Source organism: Desmodus rotundus, chromosome 12 (genome assembly GCF_022682495.2).
Source record: "Desmodus rotundus isolate HL8 chromosome 12, HLdesRot8A.1, whole genome shotgun sequence".
NCBI classification, from domain to species: domain Eukaryota; kingdom Metazoa; phylum Chordata; class Mammalia; order Chiroptera; family Phyllostomidae; genus Desmodus; species Desmodus rotundus.
Genome location: NC_071398.1, coordinates 42,709,874 through 42,731,937, shown reverse-complemented (window position 1 = coordinate 42,731,937; position 22,064 = coordinate 42,709,874). Strand labels below are relative to the sequence as shown.

At 59.5% G+C, this 22,064-nt stretch overlaps 1 protein-coding gene across 1 annotated transcript in view; it reads right to left on the bottom strand.

Moving 5' to 3' along the window:
- The window catches only part of PPP1R37 (protein phosphatase 1 regulatory subunit 37), a 39,063-nt gene that overhangs the window by 5,685 nt on the left and 11,314 nt on the right, over positions 1-22,064 (bottom strand). Inside the window, exons 2-3 of the mRNA XM_053915108.2 lie at positions 1,736-1,833; positions 257-302 (exon numbers count right to left, since the gene is read on the bottom strand). Coding sequence (XP_053771083.1) covers positions 257-302; positions 1,736-1,833 — 144 coding nt within the window. The remainder of the gene's footprint in view (positions 1-256; positions 303-1,735; positions 1,834-22,064) is intronic.

Below are 22,064 nucleotides of genomic sequence, written 5' to 3'. Positions count from 1 at the left end.
GGAAGGAGGTGGAGCGCCGGGCATGTGTGTGAGCTTGCGTGTGGTGGGGGGCTGGGTACAAATGGGGGGAGGCAATGGAGGGAAGGGCCCTCTTCCCTCTCCCCACACACCTCTCTGCGGCCCAGCCCTGCCCAGGTTCTTCAGATAGGACCCAGGGACCCCAAACCAGCCCAGCCCCACATTCTGTCCTCAGATCCACCTCCAGGAAAGCTTGGCCCTGCCTACCTGAGGCCCTGGCCCCTGCCCAGACACACACCTTTCAGGTCCAGGCAGTCAATACGGTGCCCAAGGTCTGTGAACTCCTGACAAAGCAGAATGGGTGGTGGTTAAGGCAGGAAGCCCCTGCCGCCCAGGCTGGACCCTGACAGTGGGCGGGGGGGCTCTGTCTGGCTCTGCTGTTTTTGAGGCGAGGCGGTGCCCCGGGGTGGGGGCGGGCGGGCGCGGCCCCTCACCCACAGGACCTGGGCCGGCAGGACTGACGCAGCCCCTCTGTCCCAGCTGAAAGGAGAGAGGGACGGGCCCTGGGGGGCTCCGGGGGGAGTGTTCCAGGCAGAGGGAACAGCCAGTGCAAAGGCTGAGCAGCAGGCTCCGGGGCCGGGAAAGCGGACAGGCCAGCGCCTGGAGCCCGGCAAGTGCTCCGTAAAGAGGGTTACAGGCGGTGCACAGACAGACGTCTCCCCAGCACTCCCCCCCCCGCCCCGGTTCTCAGTGCCAGCCCCACCCCACAGGTGCCAGGTTCTCTGGCCAGCACGCACACTAATGCAGAGGGCAGGGCTGTCACGAACCCGAGTACAGACAAAGGGGCCCAGCCCTGCCAAGGGCCACGTGCTGTAAGCAGCAGGCCTGGTCTGAACCAGGCACTGAGTGGCCATCTTTCCCTGGACCTGACAATAAGACCTTCTAGAATCCGCCACAGAACCTGTCACCCAGGTGTGCAGGGGTGGGCGGCGACGGGACCGCTCGCAGCAGCGCTGAGGAAGCAGCGGCTCTGGAAACGGAACCTCGGGGGCAGGCTGGAGGGCGCTGTGCAGGGCTTTACCAGCTCAGGTGGCCGGGCCACAGGGCAGGAGCCGGCAGGAGACAGGAGACACTGGGGCGGCGGGGGGGGGGGGGGGGGGGGGGGGGGGCCGGGGACGTGCGTTGCAGGCACGGCAGCACCCTCTCGTCTGACAGGTGCCCAGGAGAGACCCGAGGACGAAACCCCAAGCTGTCAACAGCAGGGACTCCTGGGGAATAGGACTTGGCCAAGAAGAAGTGGATTTTGCTTTTTATGTCTAGTATTGTGATTTTTAAAAAATTAGAGACTATATATATATATATATATATATATATATATATATATACACACACACACACACACACATAGCTTTTGTAATTCAGGCTTTTAAGAATAAATATCCTATACATGGCTTTCCCCCTGGGGAACAGAATTTCTTTGGGGAGTGACAGATACTCGAAAGCTTTACTTCACGCAACTCTCTACTGTTTAAGGGTTCACGAGGAGCCTGATGGCTTTTACAGCGGAAGGGAGGGTTTTCCAAGATGAAAACGCAGGCCCTCAGCTAGGTGAGCAGGCTGGGTGGCGGGAGAGCTTTCCTGTGTGCCCTCTCTTCCTCGGGCAGACAACGGAGGCCCGGAGACTGCCGGGAGGTGGGGGGGTGGGGGGGGTGGGGGGGACAGCTTCACTCCAGGAGCAGCCCCTCTTCATCCCTTGCCCCTCCCCTGCCTGGCATACCTGAAGCTGCCTGAGGAGCTTGGGGATCTGTCTGCAGTTCAGCTTCTGGCAGGCCTGCTTGTAGGCGCTGATGACCTCGTCCACGGTCACGTTCTGGGCTGCGGGCACAGAGGACCCCGGCCTGTGACTCTCCACATTCTGGGGTCCCCTCCCCCACTGGGCCTCTGCCAGCACCCCCCCCTTGGCCTCCACTGTGAAATGCCCCTTCCAACAACCCACTGGGCTCCACCCTCTGGTCAGGGCCCTGGCTGCCACTGCTGCCCTGGGCGCCCCCAAACTAAGTCAACCCCTCTCCCCTCCCCACAGCTCTGTGAGCAATTTCACACGAACAATACTCAGCTGACGTCACACAGTTTTCTACTTCTCCGCGGTCTCCCCCACCAGACTGGGAGCCCATGAGGGAGGGCTGGGGCCGTCCTGGTCACCACTGGCCCAGCGCTGTCCAGCCCAGGGCCAGCCCCATAGCCCGTGCTCCGTGTATTTCTTTAAACGAGGGGATGAATCTGCACTCCCGCTCTGTGGAGATGAGCTCACAGAGGTAAGGCCCCCGCCCACGGCCACACAGCTGGTAAGTGACAGAGCCCGGCTCCAAACTCAGCTTCGGCTGCAATGCCACGTGGCCTCTGAGAGACCCCACTCCTGAAACACCCTCAACAGCAAAACCCTCCCCACTGGCTCCCAGGGCTGCGTGAAGGCACTTGGCCCAGACCCCGCAGCTGGACCCCCCCCACGGGACGGGGGAAGGGAGACCGGCCTTTCTGTCTGCACGGATGTGCGCTCCCCGGACATTTAGTAAGAGCGGAGATGAGCAGTACATGGCCTCTGAGGCTTCCTCAGCAGGGTGTAAGCAGTGTGAGTCCGGACCCGTTCCAGTGCGCGGAGTACTGTCGGAAGCACCATCACGGGCCGTGAAACACTGCACTGTGCCAGGCTCTGGCTTTTGGATCTTGCCCCGGGGTGACCAGGAGGACAGGCAGGAAAGGCTGAGCAGGGGAGGGACAGGGTCAGGCTCGGTGTGGAAAGCTTTGGGGACTCAGGGGGCCAGCAGGAGCCCCTGCAGAGTCCAGGTGAGTGTCCCCAAGCAGACTCTCCCTCCAGCAATGCTCTTGCTGGGGGGCTGCACCCTGATCTCACCAGTCACTACTCTGTTTCCTGGGGCAAGGGTCCAAGGTCCAGGGAAGGAAAGTTGCCTCCCTAGGGCTGGGCAGCTGGTGCAGGCAGAGTGGGACATTTGTTCCAGAACTCTCTCTCTACTGTGCTGGGTGGGGTGGGGAGGCTGGAACCACAGTGCCAGAGGTGAGCTGTCAGCAGAGACCCCAGCCTCCCCGGGCAGAGTTCAGGCCTGGTTTCCCGCCCCCGGCCTGCTCCTCCTGTGGAGCTGTGGGCAACAAGCAGCCTCCGGGCAGGGGGCCAGCTGTCCTCTTGTGCCCGGCACAGAGCTCTTGGCCAGGGGCTTGAGCCCCCAGCTCTGCAGGAACAGGAGGTGGCCCTGCCTGGAAGGCAGCAGCTGCCTCCGGGAGCCTGGCCAGGCAGAGCCCGTGATCCTCAGGGGTCAAGAAACTTGAGTGGGGAAAACTGCCCCTTTATTTTCACAAACTGAACTGAATTTCAGCATTTCCTTCTCATTAACATAGGCAAGAAGAAAGAGAAAAAGAAATAGCGTGTAGCAGACCCTACACCTTGTCATCAACACACGTGGCAGATGCTTTCGCGTGATGTTACTGCAGCTTTGGAACGCCTGCCACCACGTTGGAAAGTGTGGGCATCGGGGCGGCCGCCGCCTCCCGTTCTTTCGTGTGTCGATGAGGAAGAGCACACAGGCCAGCTTACAGTCTCGGAAAACTTAACAAACTGTATTTTCACTGGTTCCCTTTGCAGTCCTATTTTACTGTTTGCTTTTAAAAGTCACTCCAGCCCCAGCTGGGTAGCTCAGTTGGTCAGAGCATCGTCCCCGTACGCTGAGGTTGTGGGTTCGATACCCAGTCAGGGCGCACGCAAGAACCACCCAGCGAGGGCACAGGTAAGTGGAACAACGAATCCGTGTTTCTGTTTGTGTTTCTCCCCGCCCCCTGTGTAAAATCAATCAAAAAATTTTAAAAAATCATCACTCCAAGAAGGGTCCACAAGCCTCTGCCCTGGATGCACTCCCTTCCAGAAGGCCCCAGGCTGGGCTGGCCTGGTCCAGTCGGGTCGGGTCTGCGGGGATGGAGCAGGGACTGGGCATGCGTGGGATCATCGCTAGTAGTTCTCAGCATCCCAGTCAGTCTACAGGGCGCGAGTGACACCTAAGCAACCCCTCAAACGGCAATTGGCCCTTGAAGTGTTCAGCTCTCACAACTCTTCCTCCAGGAAGTCCTCCCTGACCAGCCAGACTGAGCCAAGCTTCTCCTCTGCCTCCCAAAGTCCTCAAGGAACCTCCTGGGTGAGCTACAGGCCCAGGGTCTCTAATCTGACTACCTCCACTCCACCCACGGCTGCCATCTGACCACCTGTCAGCCAGGCATCTACCGGGTTTGGACAAAGGCACAGCCTCACATGAGGTTACAGCCAGAACTCTCAGAAGATTAAACCTGCCTACCCATTTACAGAAGGGAAAACTGAGGGGAGGGTGTAAGAGGGGTGGACACACTTGGAGAAGGGGCCTGGTGCCCCCTGATGACAAAAATGAGAACTGCAACTTGTCACTTCCCTCCATGGCCTGAGACACAATTTGGGGATGGGGGCAGCACTGGACAAGGGCAGTAAGGGACAAAAGCTGGGCTCAGGCCACTGAAGCAGCTTGGCAGCCTGGGTGCAGCCCCCCGCCCTGCCTCGATGGCCCTGACGGTGGCACAAGCTCGTCCGGAGCCTGCCACGTCACCAGCAGGGACACACGAGCGTGTCGGGCAGCTCGGGAATGACCTCGCAGTAACCACGACGTATGCCTGTTTCATGTACGTACCAAGAAAAAAGTATCACCGCAAAACCAGCACTCTGCATGCGTCACCCTTTGGGAACCAAACAAGATGCATTCAAATTTTTAAAAATGAACCAATTTAAGAAAAAACAGCAAGAAAACTGCACTGCAGGTGGTTCAGAGATCGAACGTGCAGTGTTTACCCAGCACCCGGCCGTGCCAGGCGCCGTCCCAGCGCTGTGTCAGCTAGCCCAGCAGGAGCAGCTTGGTGGGCACGGACAGACCCTCATACACCGGCTCCGAGGTGTGGTGAGGAAGGGCGGAGGGGAAACTCGGGGAAGCTCTGGTGTCTGTTGGGGAGTGCAACACAAGGGGCCCCCAGCAGCGCACAGGCCCTGAGGCGATGGGCCAGGCTGAGGGGCCAGACCGGAGGTCCAGAGCCAGGCTGCAAGGGGCGGACAGGGGCCGCAGACTGAAGTGACTGGGGCCTGGACCCTTGCTGCCTCCCCCAGCCCTGCCACCTCGGACATGGCCTTACCAGTGCCACAGCGGGACATGGGATCTCGAAAGGTGAGTGAGAATGCAGCTGCGGGGCCAGAGCGCCTGGGGCCGAGTTCTGGCTCTCAAATTAAATACTCAGACTCAGGGCCTTGATCGCCTTCCCCCTAGAACGGGGGGAGAGCAGAGCTCAGGCGAACGGCATCTGTCCCTTAGGACAGGGCTCAGCACACACCCTGGAGTGCTCACAGAACGCCAGCAACCACGGGCACGGGCGCGGCCCCCCCCCCCCCCCCCCGGGGAAGGCAGGGACCCCGGACAGGCCCACAGGGACACCTGTCCAGGAACAGAATGCTTGGTCAGGCCAGGCGGACACACGGGGTACGAGGTGGACACTCGTTTGCGTGTCTCAGGTCAGGGTTCGAATGTGTTTGTTCTACCACCAAGTTCAAGGCTCTGAAGGTCTGACTTAAGTAAGGGCTAGAGTTCCGTGCTCCAGGGGGACTACAGTGTGTGAGGGACAGAGGCCGTCACACGGGCTGGGGATGGGATGTGCAGAGGTAGGGGCCCTGCATTCCAATCCTTGTCCAGGGAGGTTGCAGTGACAGCTCAGACTGGTCTCCTCCCCCAAGCCCCGAAAGGGCGTCCTGCAGGGCGTCTCAGGAGACAAGGACACCGAGGACACTGTGAAGGAGCTGCACCAACAGTGCAGTGCTGGGTCTCACCCAGCAGGGGGCACACTGGAGGAAAAGGTGAGGATGAGGGCCGCTGCTTCTAGGTGTGGGAACGAACTCCTTCGAGGGCACAATGCCGGGACTTTCATGCGGTTTCACTTCGCCAGGCCCTCAGTCCTAGGGGACTGGGGCGGCATGCGGCAGCATGCAGAGGGGACAAGCCGTCTGCCCAAGGTTGCCTGGACCACACCCCCAGGCCTGCCTGGCTCTGAAACCAGAGATGGCTTTGTTCTCACGCTATCTTGAGTAGCCTGAGGAGGAGAAAGGGAGCGGGGGCAGGGGCAGACTGAGGGGACCCCTGGACTCTGGGTGGGGTCACAGGAAAGGTCTGACTTCTGGGGAGGGGTGAGCAGTAGGGCAACTGGTGGGCAGCCCCCCCACCCCGCCCTGCAGGGCTGCACCTCTGCTGCCCCAGCCGCTGGCACCAGTTTCGCAGGAAAAGGCTGTGGAGCAAACGGCCTGCCTCCCCTCCCACCTGCTACGGCCCTCAACAAGGGACAGAGAAATCCGATGCTGGGCATCCGGTGACACAGAGAGAGAAGTCTCTCTCTTTGCACACAGGGGCAAAGGCACCCATGAGATACAAGGGCAGGCTGGACACCAGGGGGCGGTGATGACGCAGGCCATCCCTGCCAGCCTGGTGGGGGTGTGGACAGAGGACAGACACAGTCATCCATCCAAGTGACAGCCAAAACCCAGGAAGCAACAGTGGGGTGTGTGGGGAGGGGGACAAAGAAGGACGGGGGCCAGCTCTCCCCAGTGGGGCTACAACAGCTCGTGGGGGACCCAGGTGGGATGGACACAAATACAGCAGGGGCCGCTGGGAGGGGCAGCTGTGATGGGGTGGGATGAGGGTGGGATGAGGGTGGGGTAGGGACACAGCGGGGCTCTCTGTGTGAGACGGGAGCCACGGGCTGGGAGCAGAGAAGCGAAAGGAGCTAGTCACGGCCTGGGGGGATTATATCCCATAGGGGTGGGGCTCTCCTGGAGACCTGGGGGGCCCACTGCACTCCCTAACAGGCAGGCTGTCGGGATTACACAGTGGAAGGAATTAGCGGTGTCCCCTGTAAGTCCTTGCATCTTGGTGACAACCTGAGGCAGGACGGCAGGACAGGGGACAGCCCGGCTAACAGGCTGGGAGCCTGAGCTGTGCTGGGCCAGTGCTGGCCGCAGCCGCGAAAGCCCTTGGCCACCCGACGACCATCCTTTACTGCCCTGCACTCAGAGTCCAGGCTCACAGAGGCAAGTGGGAGGGGACTGAAGTACCCAGATCCGACTCGAAACACAGACTATGCGTCCCACCGGGGGCCACATTTTTCTCAGGGGCCACAGTCAGTGGTTGAGCTTGCAGGGCACACACATAGCCTCTGTCACAGCCACCCAGCTCTGCCGCCGGAGCAGAGCAGCCACCACGGTCAGCGTGGGACACAGGAGCACGGGCGTGTTCACGTAACACTTTGTTTGTAAAACCAGGCCCAGGCCGCAGTTTGCGGGGCTGGCCCACACGGCTCTGGAGGGACATACAAGAAACCGGGTGGTGGCTTTTTAGGAAGGTCAGCTGGGAGAGTTGAGGGTGGAGGGGGAGATAAACTCCCTTTTCTTTATTCACCTTTTCGTATCTTTTGAACACTGAGGTACAGGCAGGTATTATCTACTGAAAAAATTCCTACATTTACCCAAGAAAAATCAACTTCCCCAGCCCCCACCCCACCAGGGTCTGCCTGACCTTGAAGCCCAAACTCCTGGGGACTGTGCTCCCGCTGAGGGTTCAGGCAGAGGACATGGCACCCATTTGGGTGGGGGTGGGGCAGGGCAAGAGAGGTGGGCGGGAGTCTGGCTTCAAGCCTGGGAAGCGCCAGTACAGACGGACTTGGACTCGGACAGAAGGCGGAGGCCAGATGGACCAAGAGCACGGGTGCAAGTGTTACTTATGCCATCTCAACAAAGAAGGAAAACAGCAGGCCTGGACTGGCGGGTGTGGCTCAGTGGAACGACCACGGGCCTGCGAACCACAGCGTCGCCAGCTGAATTCCCAGGCAGGGCACAGGCCTGGGTTTCCCAGGTCCCCAGTAGGGGGCGTGCGAGAGGCAACCAATCCACACACTGATGTTTCTCTCGCTCTTCCTCCCTCCCTTCCCTTGTCCAAAATCTTTTAACACACACACAGACTCACTCAAGGAAGTGGCATTTCCCAGCTGGGTGAGGGAGGGCAAGGGTGCAACAAAGCCAGGGTTGCACTCTGTGCTCTTGTCCACACAGGACCGGCAACGGGAGAGCCCCAAAACCGCGGCACTGGGTTTAAGAGTGTGAGTGGCCCAAGTTAGGGGACCTGGGTTCCAATCCCCTCCCCACCACCTCACAGCACGAAGCCTTGCCCTCCCCAGGCCTGGCTGCCCACCCACTGTCTGCTACAGTCGCCAGCGCTCTGCCTGCCCCCCCATGAGGGTGCCCGATCACCGTCACCCCGCTCGACAGGAGACCGAGTCAGCCTAAGCGAGGCGGCATTTCTCCAGGCAGGAAGGGAAACAGGCGCACAGGGCTCTTCCCTGAGGGACTTGAGGTCTGTGGAGCACCAGCGTCCCCTCATCAAGCCACATGAGCTCACACCCTCAGGGCAGGAGGCTGGTCCAGAAAGGACAGGCCAGTATTCACAGCACAGGGAAGCCGGAAGCCGCAGCCTGAACTGCTGCAGTGGCCCACGCACAGGCTGCTCCATGGCAGATGCACAGCCTGCCCCAGGGGGAGGGGGGGGAGCGCCGCCTGGGCCGTTGCCTGTGGAAGCCTGACTGGCCGGCTGCCCCTCTCACCCCACTGCTCACTGCGGGTAGCCCCAGTGCTGGTCCCCTCACCTCGCTCAGGGTGCCAACCCAGTACCCTGTGTGGGACCAGTCACGTTGCCTCCACTCCCTGCTGTCTCCCCGACGGTCCCAGGAATGGACAGGCCTCCTGTCCAGAGCCCCCATCCCAGTGACTGGAGGACAGGTCGCCGACCCTTGCAAAACCAGCCACAGGCATCCCAGACCTCAGGGACAGCTGTCAGGCAAGATGAGCCCTCTTCCCTCGGGGGTGCTAGGCTGGCCTCCCATTCTGGGAGCTGCTGGGGGCCATCCGCCAAGGCCCGGATGTTAGGGGAGGCAGTCTCACAGACACTGTCTGAGCCCCCGGATCCAGCCAGGCCTATCGCCAAACTATTCCGGACGCTGCAGGCGCACAGCCAACAAACAACTCAGCCCTTCCGAGTTTGCGTCGATGCCAGCAGAGCAATGAGGTGCCCTCGCTGCTCGCTCAGTGAACAGCTACGGAGGCCTGCTGTTCTCTGGGCTCTGTGTCCAAGGCAGGGGGCAGGGATGGACTTGACCTGGTCTCTGCCCTCCAGGGTTCTTGTCTGGGAGGAGGGGTGTGCAGATGACAGTGGAGGTCTCCAGAGGGTGCTGTGCACACTTTGGACGAGGTGGTGAGGGGGAGCCAGGTCTCAAACCTTGTCATCAACCACACCCCCCTCCCAGGAGGCTGTGCTCCAGCCACACCCTAGCTCTCTCCTTTCCCAGAACAGCCCGGGCTTGCCTGTGCCTCCACTCTCCTCCGCTCACGATTACACTCTCTTAGTTCAACTCTCAGGTCAGGTGTCCTCCTCCAGGCAGCCCTCCCTGATCCCCAGCTGGATCAGAGCCTGGCCTCTTGGTTGCCCCGCCTCCATCTCAGCCCCACCCATTCTGAGTTGTCACTGTTTGGAGACCAGTCTGTCTCCCTGCTGGACTGGGAGCCCTGGGAAGACAGCTATGGTCCACACTGTGTCCCCAACACTGCCGAGCATGGGGCCAGGCAGGAAGGAACCAAGACAGGTGAGAGAGTGACAGACAGATTGCGGAGCTCACATCTGGCCGCTGTACTAGACCATGAAGTTGGACAGGGCATTGTGACCAGGGGTCCCACCTGCTTAATGCAGAGGCTTGGCTGGAGAACCCACGGGCCTGGGCGAAGGTGAGAGGGATCCAGGGACCAGACCCAGCCGCAAAGGGCTCATTCTGTGAAGCAGGCGCTGCAACGCCAGGCGCCTCCTGCACACGGGCTGCTCTGTGTTTCGCTCAGTTTTCCCAAGGTGGGGGTGGCACTTTCAGGCTCCACCCTTCTTCCTGTATGTGGCAACTTCTAACCTTCGATGCCCAGCCACCCGGCTCCTGCCCATCCCAGGCCCAGCTCGCCCCCTGGTGATACCTCTGCCCGTTCCTCTGCTGCAAACCCTGCAGGGCCGTGTGTCAGGGCCTGTGACCAGGCATGTGCCCCACCCGTGGGAGACTTGGAGGCCTGAGGAGGGAAGGCGCTCGGCCCAGAGTGAGGGTTTGACCTCAGTTCTGTGCTTCTGACCCATCTGCCCGCCACTGCCCTATATTTCCAAACACTGCTCCCTCCCACGGCTCCCTCCACATCCACGATCCACGCTCAGCAGAGCAGGGGGGAGGGGCCTCTTGGCTGCTCTGTGTGACGCCATCATTTTGCACCTACCCCCAGACCACAGTGATTCACAAACCTGACCTCACTTCCAACTCCTCACAGCCCTCAGCAGAAACATCGGCCAGCTTTCCAGAGGAGGCTCGGAAATGGGGAGTGACCTGCCCGAGGACACTTTTCCAGCTGAAAGCAGCGGCAGACTGGCTCCTTATCCCCAGGCCATTCCCCACATCCTGGATTCTCCACCACCGGTTCCTCCGGCAGGGAGGGGCCGTCTAATCCCCCACTCAGGCCTGCTCAGAGGGCCTCTTTAAGTCCAGTCCCCAAAGCAAAAACCTGCCAGTCAGGCCGTCACCCACAGGCTGGACGCACACGCTTCTGGTGAGACTGCGGGGCTGGCACGGCCTCGGGCAGCTGGGGTACATGCCAATCAGGACAACCCCTTTGGAAGGCAAGTTGGCAATACCAGTCAAAATTCTGGAACACAAACACAAACACATCCCCTCTGCTCCATCCACTCCACTTCTGGAGATGCACCCTACATAACCCTGCAAAGGTGCCAAATTATGTCCCTAGAAGCTCATGTACTGCGGCACTGTTTGCAAATGCAGAATGGAAGGACAGGGCACCCGCCCAATGCGGGCGGTCAGTAAGCCCCTCCCCGGCCCTGAAGCTCTCCTCACCTGAGAGGAGGACTTTCCCTGAGCCAACAGAGAGCGGGAGCCAAGATGCCTTGCACGGGAAAAGCAAGGTGCAGACCATGTGCTTGGGAACGCCACCTGACATAAACTAAAGGGGGAAAGCAAAACCCGGCCTCACTGTTAAACAGCAAGTGAACTGGCGCGGAGCTGGGGAGCTAGGGACAGAAGGCCCGGGCGCTTCACCGGGCTTCCTGGCAGCCCAAAACCACCTCCAAGGGTGGTGGCCTCCTTCCAGGGGGTGGCAGGGAGAGGCTGAGCTCCTCCCAAAGCACAACACACAGCCAACCACCACGCGCAGGGACACAGAGAGCACAGCCCCAGCCTGGCTACCTTCCCCGTGGTCTCATCTGGGCTGGGGGCGGGGGCAGTGACAGCAGAGGACAGAAGGTGGCTGGCTTGGGGCTGTGTGTCCCCACCGTTTCCGAAGCAACTCAGAAAACCGTGTAGGTGCAACGACGCATACCTTGGGCTTGCTGCCAGAGATGGGGTGGGGCAGCGTGGAGGGTGAGGGCTGGCTGCCTGTGGGTCGTGGCTGGGGCTGGGAGTGGGTTCCTTATGCTCCGGTGTTAGTACACGTCTGAAGTGTCCGCAGTACAGGGTTCAACGGGAGCTGTGAACGCTGTGGCGCGGTTGGTTGGTGGTCGTCCCACAATGTGAGAGGCCACCGGTTTGATCCCGGTTGGGGCACATGCCTGGGTTGTGGGTTTGGTCCCCAGTCAGGGTGACTGCGAGAGGCAACCAATCGAGTTTCTCTTCACATCAATGTTTCCCTCCCTCTCTTTCTCTCTCCCTTCTCCTCTCTCTAAAAATAAGTAAAATCTTAAAAAAAAATTGGTTAAATGGGAAAAGCAGCAGCTGCTCAGAGCTGGTGGCCCCCAGGGGGCATGGAGGCCACATTTGGGCTGGGAGGGAAATCTGGCTCCCGCCTGGGCTAGGCCCCCGGCTGGCCCTTCCTGACGACCTAATTCACAGCCAGGCCCGGCCTGGGCACCTCCCTAGGGTCTGGCCCAGCAGGTGCTCAGCAAAACTGAGCGGAAAGGAGAGGAGGAAGGAAGGGAGGGAGGGAGGGATGGAGGGAGGAACGGGAATGCGGCCCGTGCCCACACCCCAGGGGAAGGGCAGCTAGGAGGGCTGTCAGAGGAGCACCCTGAGGCACACAGGAGGCCGGAGCTCTCGGCAGGAGCCTGGCCGTGGCGATGTCCCCGCACTCTGCAGGGGCTTCCCGGCCCGCCACCTCTGGGGGCCCTTCCCCTGCCAAGCCGGGAGCTCCCCAGGGACCTGGTACGGAGCAGCACCCCTGTTCCTGCGGGGTGCTCTGGGGAACAGTGGCTGGGTACCGGGAGGCCTGGCCACGGAACGAGGGCAGTGACACAGCCCAGATGGAGGGCCGGGGGCCACTGCCTCAGCCAGGAGGTGGAGGCCCCGGCGAGGATTTCTAGTTGCTCAGCGTGTCCTGAAAAACCCTGCCTGTGACTCTTCAGGAAAAATGAAGGGCCACTGGTCCTGAGTTACTCTTCCCAGTGCGCCCTTCAGACTTCCTGCGCACGGCCCCCAGCCTTTCCGTAACTCAGGGGAAGGGGGGGGGGGCGCGGTGCACAGCTCACAGGGGGCTTGGCATCACCTTTCCCAGCACAGTGGCCCATCCAGCTGCCACCGTGTCGCTAAAGGCGATGCCAAGCACGGTCTGCCTGAGCCACACCAGTGCCAGCACTGCCCAGTACACAGCTCCCCTCGGGGGGACAGGGCCCGCCACCCCTCACTCCAACCAGCCTTTCGAGTCTGCAACACTCCTCGGGGCCTTAGCCTGGGCAGCACCCCTGTCAGTCCCTGCCCAGGGCTGACAGAGGACCCCAGGTGGCCCCTTAGGATTTTCCACCTCTGGCAGCACTCATCTGGGGCTGGCTACACACAGGAAACCCGGCGACTTGCAGGGGGACTCCGAGCAGATCCCCCAGGAGAGGAAAACGCACTCCTTTGCAGCCGCCGCCCTCAGACACGGGCAGGCCCACTGTCAGGTTACGGTGACCAGGCGGAGGGACAGGCTGTGCTCCCTCCCTGCCCTGACCCTGGGCCTCCTCACCCCAGGACCAGGCCTTCCTAACCACGATGGGGGATGGGGTGCCCCTCACCACTGCTGTGCAGCCTCCCAGCTGCGCAGACCCCCCCCCCCAGGTCTGCAACTAATATTTGCACCCCGCCCCTCACCTAGCTCTTCTTCCCACCTGTGGCTCAGGTCAGGGGAGGTTTCCTCTGAGAACCCCCCAACCCCTCTGTAAAGCGGCACCCCCCTATTACTCCCCACCGAGCCCCATCCCCTCGCAGCATCGGCCCCAGTCGGTATCCGCTCGTTTGTTCACCATCTGTCCTCGCCCAAGGGCCCCTGGGTCTAGGGGCGTCACCGCAGCATCTCAAGTGAACGGGAGAGATGACTTGCTCGGCCATGTAAACAGTTTCCCTTTCTCCCGGGGGGATGGGGGGAGAACAGCACTGTGCTCCCCAGGGCAGACCCCTCAGGAGAGGCTGGGATGGCCTGCTCTCCCCTCGCAGGCTCCTGGCCCCTCCCCAGGCCCACTGAGGAGCCACGATGCCAGCAGCTTCCTGGGTGAGAAGGGTTTCTCCCTGTCCGCCCCCCACCCCGAGGGGGAATTATCAAGACTCAGGGAGGACAGCCAGCTGCAGGGGGTGGGCTGGGCTCACACAAGCAGCCAGGAATCCTGCCTCCAGACCCTGGGCCTGATGCAGGGATGAGGGTGCACCTGCTCCGCCCCACCCCAACTTCCCAAGCTTGGCCCAGCTGAAGATCCTGTAACAGAAACACGTGTGGTCAGAAGATGCCTACCGCTTTCCAAGTCTCCTGAGGCACGAGGAACGAAGCCAACCTCATATGACTTATCAGGCCCCCACCACAGAAAGAGCCTGATACGGCCAATGGTGCTTGTGAGGCAAAAGTCAAGGCCTTAATCCCCGAGTGCCAGTCACCCCGGATGCACGAAGCACCTGAGTCCCGGCATGTAACAGGAGACTTTTAATTCTGAATCACCACCACCGACAGCAACCAACACTCACATAGCACTGTACGTCCATTACCTCATTCACCGCTTTCAACAACCCTATGGTCTAGGATTATCTTTACCCCCACTCTTCAAATGGGAAACTGAGGCAAGGGGAATGAATTAAGCCTGCCGACGGTCACAGAGCCAGTAAAGGGCAGAGCTGGGGTTCGAGCCCAAACAGTGCTTGCTCTTAATCACACTTGACCACCTTTCTGTGTATGACCATTCTTTGGGGAGCACATACCCATCCCCCACCCTTTCCAGAAGGGGAAACTGAGGCTCGGGGCGGTGGGGCCCTTGCAAGGACACACAGTTGGACACAGAGGACCTCGAGGGCAGGCCTGACCTTCGAAGGCCAGTCCTTCCAGTGTGGGGTGGGGCACGCCCTGCCCTGTGGAGCGGTTTGCAGCATTTGATCTCCTTCCCTAAGCCAAGGACCAGCCCGGCAGCCAGGCCGCTATAGTGTGTACCCAAGCCCCTGGCTCACTGCCTCCCACCCGGCGCTGGGCTGACTGTCTTCCTCACCTCCCCTGGGAGACAGTGAGCTCGTGAGGTGGACCAGGCTGGCCTTGGCCCCGCTGAGTCCCTGCACAGGACTGCCACAGAGCTCAGCACTGGCTCATTGACCGCCGGGACACACGCCAGTCCCGCGGTGAGTGGGGCTAATGACACCCACAGAACACAAGTGCCCAAGACTGTCTCACTGACCGAGGGCTTTCTGTGGGGCATGTCTGTGGTGGGGGAGGGGAGTCCTGTGTGGTCTCCAGGAGCCCCCAGCTGGAAGGGGCTCTCCAAAGGGATGGGTACCTCCGAGGACGCTGGTGACTTTCCGCCTTGTGACGTGAAACCACCTTCTCACCACACAAATGGTGCGGCCTGGTGGTCGAGGGCACGGCCTCTGAGAGCCCAGGTCCCCTTTTCTGAGCACTGCCCCCACCCCCACGGGGCGAGCCCGACCTTGTTTGACAGGCGGGATGTGGGACTTGGCCCGAGGAGCCCTATCCGGGCCTCCAGGACGGCCAGGTCTGCTTGGCTGGGGACCACACGGAAAGAGGAACAGAACAGGAGCACACGTGGGTCAGGAGGCCGGGCGCCAGTCCCAGTCCCTGCTGGCTCTCAGGGCCTCCCCGCCCCCCAGAACCGGCAGAGGCCCTCACTCCTTTACCTCATATGGCCCCATATGGCTTCTGGCTCTGACCCCTTGAACAGACCCCAACTGTCACAGGAGAGGGACCTCATCTCTACGGCTGAGTCTTCTCAGCTGGAAAAGGGAGCCCCCCCCCCCCACATTCTGAGATCGCTTCTGTAAAGCATGAGGCATGGGCTCGGGGCCTGGTAGACAGTAGCTGCTGTGGCCACCGGTCCAGGGCCTGAGCAACACCCCGGAGTGGACGCTGGACAAGCACGGGTCGCAAAGTGATCAGCTCCAGCTGGAGGCTTACCTGCCCCCTGCCGCCTCCACCTGCCCCTGCCACCCGGCTTCGAAATACTGGTCACACACACTCCTGTTTGCCCACAGGACAAATATTTACACAGGGCTGGGTGCCTGAGGGTGCAGAAGTGAAGGCTTGGGGACAAACGAGCACCACAGAGCAGCAGTAGAGAAGAACCCTCTAGGGAGGCGCTGGTGGTTGAGAGTGGGGGCTCAGGACGCAGGAGGAGCCCAGCCGGGCCTGACTGCACCTTCACACACAGATGGGGCGCAGGGGCCACGCACACCCTGAACCTCGTCCACCCGTCTGCAAAGGGGAGACACCGCTCTGGCGCACCACTCTGCCGTGCAGAGTCGAACAGGCAGGAGGAAAGCTCCGGGGCCAGCCTGCTATTCACACAGCGCAGGGCGGAAGGAGCCAGGCTCCTGCGGTGACCACCAACTCGCCAGGTGAGCTGCACTTCAGCCTGTGTCCCAGGGTCCTCCCTCAGTGACACAGCTACCTCATGGAACACAGTGCAGAAGGAACAGGCTGCAGCACGGGAGCGCTCAGCACTGGCCTGGCACCCAGTGGCGGCTCCGCAAACACCAGCCTTTGTGGTTCCTGCTGCCCTGACCCACAGGCCCCAGCAGCTCCTCTGGGGCCCCATGCTGCTCACGCCCTCCATTTTGTAAGGGTTCACACAGCCTCCGGGTCTCACCCTCCTCAAAAGAACACCCATGCTGGCTCTCTAGCTCCCAGAGGGCTGATGGGCCTCGCACTTCCCCTTGAAGCGCCGCTGGCCACCCAGCCATGCACACAGTCGGGGGCGTGAGCAGCTGGGCAGCAGCCAGGTCTCCTCCATCTGCCACAGGGCTGAGCACAGGGCCAGGCATCTGAGGGGCACAGCCACTCAGGAAGTGCTGGACTTTGGGCCAGATGGGCCTGGGTTGAACTCCAACAAGTCCTGAATACTGGATCCCATCTCTTTCTCCTAATCCCATCTGCCTCAAGGGTGCCCGTTTCAGCAGTAACTCAACAAATTCTTCACTGAATCCATCACCTCTGTGGGTGATGCTGGGGTGGGTGACCTGATACAGCTCTGGTCTCTGACCACACAGGGCTCCCAGTCCGGCGAGGGAGACAGACCCATCCCCAGGCAGTGATGCCCCAGGGTGGGCAGGGCTGGGACAGGGGAGCCCAGAAGAGCACCTAACTCAGTCTGGGGGTCAAGGGGGGCTTCCTGGAGGAGGAGTACCTAATACCACTTGGTCATGTGAGCACTAGGGCTGTGAGTCTCATTTACCATTGCCCCTGAAACATAACTGCACTGGCACGAGGCAGGTGCTCAACAGGCATCTGTTGAAGGGAAAGCAAGGTGGGTAGGAGTCGGCCGAGTAAAGGAGGGCGAACCTCGTGAGCGTTTGGCATTGCCGTGTAAAGCTGCACAGACTCACCAACTGGAAGCAGCGATCCCACCCTAGGTCCGTGCCCTGGAGAAAATCTTGTTCACGCTACAGGCGACGCGCACCAGAAGGTTCACAGCTGCATTGATTTGTAACCTTGAAAGCTGGAAATGGCCGAAAAACCCACCAAAGGCATAACGGACCATCTAAGGCTTGGTCATACAATGGAATATTCTAGAGCACTTACATGGATGAAAGTAGGAATGCAGCCCTGGATGGTGTGGCTAACTGGATTGAGCACTGGCCTGAGAACTCAAAGGTCGCTGGTTCGATTCCCAGTCAGGGCACATGCCTGGGTTGCAGGCCAGGTCCCCAGTGGGGGGGCGCACAAGAGCCAACCACATATTGATGTTTCTCTCCCTGTCTCCTTCCCTTCCCCTCTCTCTAAAAGCAAATAAACAGAATCTTAAAACAAAAAAACTAGGAGTGCAATGTCGTTTTTATAAGTCAAAAACAAGCAGACTGAAACGCTACACTTTTCAGCATACACGCACAGGTTATAAAACTTAAAACAACAGCAGCAAAAACCCAGGCATGACCATTCCGACACTCAGGATAGGCGCCAGGGAGCCCTGCGCTCCGCCCGCCCGCCCACAGGTGGAGGTGAGTTAGTGGCCACGCTCTTATCCCTAAATTGGGAGCTGGGCTCACAGGGCTTCATTATTTTACCCTTTAGCTTACGCGTATGTCACTTACGTAGTTCATGTGCCAAGAAAAGACTTTAATAACAGTAACTGTGAAAACAGGGAGGAGATGAGTGCTGCAGCAGGGGTACTCATGCAAAGGCTTAGAGAAAGCGCTGACGGAGCCTTTGGGAAACGGAAAGTTGCGATCAGGGCCAAGTGCAGCAAACAGGCCAGGGACCCAGCACAGGACTGGGGGCACTGAGGTGCCTGAGAAAGGCCTACGAGTCACTCAGTGGCTCACTGTTCCCCATCGCTGCCATCCACCGAAGTCCTAGAAGGCAACAGGCGAAGCTCGGGGAGGGGCCTCTGAGAAAGGCAGTGCCCGTCAGGGGATGAACAGCCTCGCCAGAGGCCGGCTTCCGGTCGGGGCACCAGTGGGCCAGCTGCATTCGGAGGCACTGGGGGAGGTCTCATTTGGAATTTTAAAATCAAGTAACTGAGCTGTTTACTGGTCCAGCCAAGGCTCAGGGATGGAAACTGGGTGCCTGGAGCCTCTCATTGCTCAGCCTCCCTTTCCTTCACCTGCGACAGGTGAGTAACACCATGTACCACCAGAAGGTCTGTTTGGGAACTAAAGGACGTACTTATTCAGTCTTCCCCAAACAACACAGACTGGGGAGTAACTGCTAGAAGGCAGAGAAGTTAAGTACACAAACAAAAGTACCAAAGTATAAGAAAAACACTCTTAAGGGAAAAGTGGGCATGCAGATTTAGACTGGAGGCAGCAAAGAGGAAAGACCTGCAAGAGGAGCACTGAGGCTGAGTCCTAAAAAGTTAGAGTCAGACACCCCTTTGTTCCTCTAGTGCCAGGCAGGAGCCATGATGCCAGGGCCTCGGCTGAACGTCTGCTCCCAGCTGCTCACGCTGGCGGGGCCGGGCCGGGGTGGGGGGCGTGGCCCACAAGAGAGTAAGAGGATGAAAACACTCAGTAGCCACAGAGAAACTGGGGAAACCCTCCCAAGCAGAGAAAAGAGGCCTGGCCTGCAGTTGCTGGAGCAGAACCAAGGGACTGAGGGGACACCTGAGGTGAGACCCCAGGCTGCAGGGCCAGATAACATGGACCAGGGAGCTACTGGGGTGGGTTGCTGGGGGGTGGGGGGGGGTGGCAATGATAAAAGGAACCCTCCCACCTGAGGTGCGGATGACCTGGTGGCCCTGTGGTGGGAGGAGCTGGAGTCTGGCCCCTGGGACTCCAGGAGCGGCTGCAGCTACGGCAGAGTGATGCCCAGGGGTCTGGACAGAACCGCTCTGGTTTCGGCCACCTTCTGCAAAGGAGCACAATTTCAGCAAGCGGTTGACAGTTACTCAGCCAGGTTCTCGGCAAACAGTGGCTGCGGTTGTGTTTGCAGGGGACCCTCCCTGTAACCCGCTGTCACTTTGCCTGGGCCTGACCAGCACACCGCACTGCCACCAGGGCCAAGGCTGATCGCCTCTGAGCAGCCACCAGCACCCCGCGCCGCCCCCCCCGCCCCCCACTTGGAGCTTGCGGGCTGGGCCAGGCGCCCAGCTATAGAAACCCGGGGGAAGAGCAAAGGAGAAAGTGATTCTTTTCAAGAAGGCAAGAGGTGTCTTGCCCCCCGCCCCCGCCTTGTCCAGCACAGCAAATGATAAATGAGGGGAATTACATCTGCACAATGAAAATCCAAGAATCAATGTTTGCACAGAAGCCCTCACAAAAGGTCCCAAACGGAAATAGGCACAGGGCATAAAAACACAATTATGAAGTGTGTGACGACAAACAGGTTACCTGCTAGTCAAAGGGACGCTCATCAAAACAAGGCACCATCCTGGCATCAAGATGCCCAAGAGCAAATACTCTTCGCTCGCTCACTCACTCACTCATTTATTCGAATCCCTACCCAAGGACACTCTTTCCACTGCTCCAGAGACAGAGAGAGAGAAGCATCGATTGGTTGCCTTCTCGTGCATGCCCCGCCCAGGATCCAACCTGCAACCCGTGACTGGGAACTGAACCCTCGACCTTGGGGTCTCCCGGACGACGCTCCAACCAGCTGAGCCATCCGGCCAGGGCCCACTCATTTCTTTTTAAAAACCAACAGACACACCCACAATGCAGCTGAACATAACTCTGGGTGAAATTTTCATAGAGTGCCTAAGAGAAGAAAGCTGTGGATAGAAACTAAAATTATCATTTCAAAATAGTTTTCTGGAGTGCTTCATCTTTCATGTCTGAGAGTCTGGTCAGAATCTGGGAGCTCACCTTTCCCCATCCATCTTCACGTGCTTACTGTTTCAGCAGCTGGCTGTGCGCGGGGAATTCTCCTTGGCAAATGGCGCTCTAGCCCCCAAGCCTGCCGTGACCCGAGGCACACCGCACTGGTCCCTGGACTCCCTGTCTGTGACTCTTCCCTCCACTCCAACCCGACACACACTTTTTTAGTAACTGCCACCATACACGTCCACTCCTACTGCCTGTGTGTGTGTGTCCCCTTTAAATGGTCGCTCCGGTGCTTGCGGTCATCCGTCCCGGGGGCGTGCAGCAGTAGTAAATTTTTTTACACAGCGACAGGACGCAAGCTCGCGGCTTGCAGTCCTAAGCGGGAACAGATGGTATCTGAGGCTTCAGAGGTTCCCTCCTCCCCTCTGGCCTGGTAGAGCCACCTTCTAGGAATTGTCTCAGAGAAAGCTCCCCGTGACGAAGGCAGAGATTTATGGACAAGGATGAGCGTCACTGCATTATTCACGCAACTGGAAACTGGAGGGGACTTCAATGCTCAGCGACGCGGAAACGGCTAGAACACATCACAATGGCCCATGATGCATTGCAGTCGTACTTTTCCAAAACACCAAAATCAAGTGCAGACACGGGATCCTCAATACAGCGCCCGCCCCATTTTATTTTTTATCTCTGTGACTGTACCTCGCCCTAGAAAAGACATGGCAAGGAAATGCTCTGGCATTTAACGTCGAAACATTCCAGGTGGCGCAAACCATTTCTCTGATGAGCCCGCATCTAGAATATACACAGAACTCTCACATCTCAATGACAGACACAAACAATCCAAGTTTTAAATGGGCAAAGGGTCTGAATGGATGTTTCTCCAGAGGTGAGGTACAGGTACCCAGGAAGCCCGCAGAAAGATGCTCAGCCACCAGCCACCAGGGAAACGCGAGTCACAGCTACAGTGAGATCTGGCTTCACACCCGCCAGGATGCCTGGCCGCGAAAGGACAGAGCAAGCAGGAAGTGGAGGGGAATGTCAAGAGGGGCAGTGGCCTGGGACACCCGTCTGGCAATCGCTCAAGTGGTTGAACAGTCACAATGTGACCTAGCACTTCCATTGCTAGAGAAATGAAACACACGTCTGCACGAAAACTTGTGCGTTACCACCCACAGCATCCTTGTTCGTAACAGGGTGGGCCAGAGTGGAAGCGGCCCAAAAGTGCGTCAGTGGATGAAGAGGTACACAAAATGTGGGGCACCCACATAATGGAGTATGTTCTCAGCAGTGACAAGGAGTGACCGCCACATTGTGTGAACTCCGAGAGCATCATCGTGTCAAATGAGAGACGCCAGACGCGAAAGGCCCCTTATCACGCGATACCATTGATATGAAATGTCCAGAAGCTAAAGAGACAGAAAGAAAGCAGCCAGGGGCTGCGGAAGTCGGAGGTGGAGGGGCGGGGTGCGGGGTGCGGGGCGACGGCTAAGGCGCACAAGGTTTCCTTTGGGGCGATGAGAATGTTCTGCAGTTGCGATGGCAGACGCACAACTCTGTGTGAAACCTAACCCATCAGCTGCGCACTTTGAAAGGGTGAGGTGCCCGTGAATTGCGTCTCAATAGAGCTGTTTTGTAAAAAATTCCAGATGGTGAGGTTAACAAGCAATTTTTATTTTCTTTAGACTTCCCAACTTTTCCTTTAAAGAAAAATGAACAGACCTTACTTTGAAAGTCAGGGAAGAATCAGACAGTGACCTTTTCCTTAGTCACACCCAGTGGGGGCTCCCAGGGCCACCGCACACCCTCCTCCCCCTCAGCCCGTCCAGCCCCAGCACCAGCTCCACCAGGGGGTGAGGAGACAGAGACTCCCGCAGCACAAGCTCCCTCAGCTGTGTGGTGGGCCGGAAATGGGACCTCCCTTTCCCCAGGGCCCAAGCCCCTTTTACTACTAACACCACACAGGGAGAGGGCAGGTCTCTGCCCCTCAAAGCTTCCAGGTGGCTGAGGAGAGCCGCAGGAGCCCTGCCCTGAGAGCCAGGCCATTCGCCCCCAGCCTCATGTGTAAAACAAGGAGGTGTTCCCTGCCACCCCCAACTCCAGACTCTGGAGACGGGGCAGGGCTTGTTCCAGCAGAGCCGGGACCTCTTGGCTCGGTGGTCAGGGAGCACAGCATTCGGACCCAGCAGCTGGTGGCTGCTCAGTCAGTCAGCCTGGGCCCTTCCGAAGCCTGCTCCACCCACTGGGGCAACTGG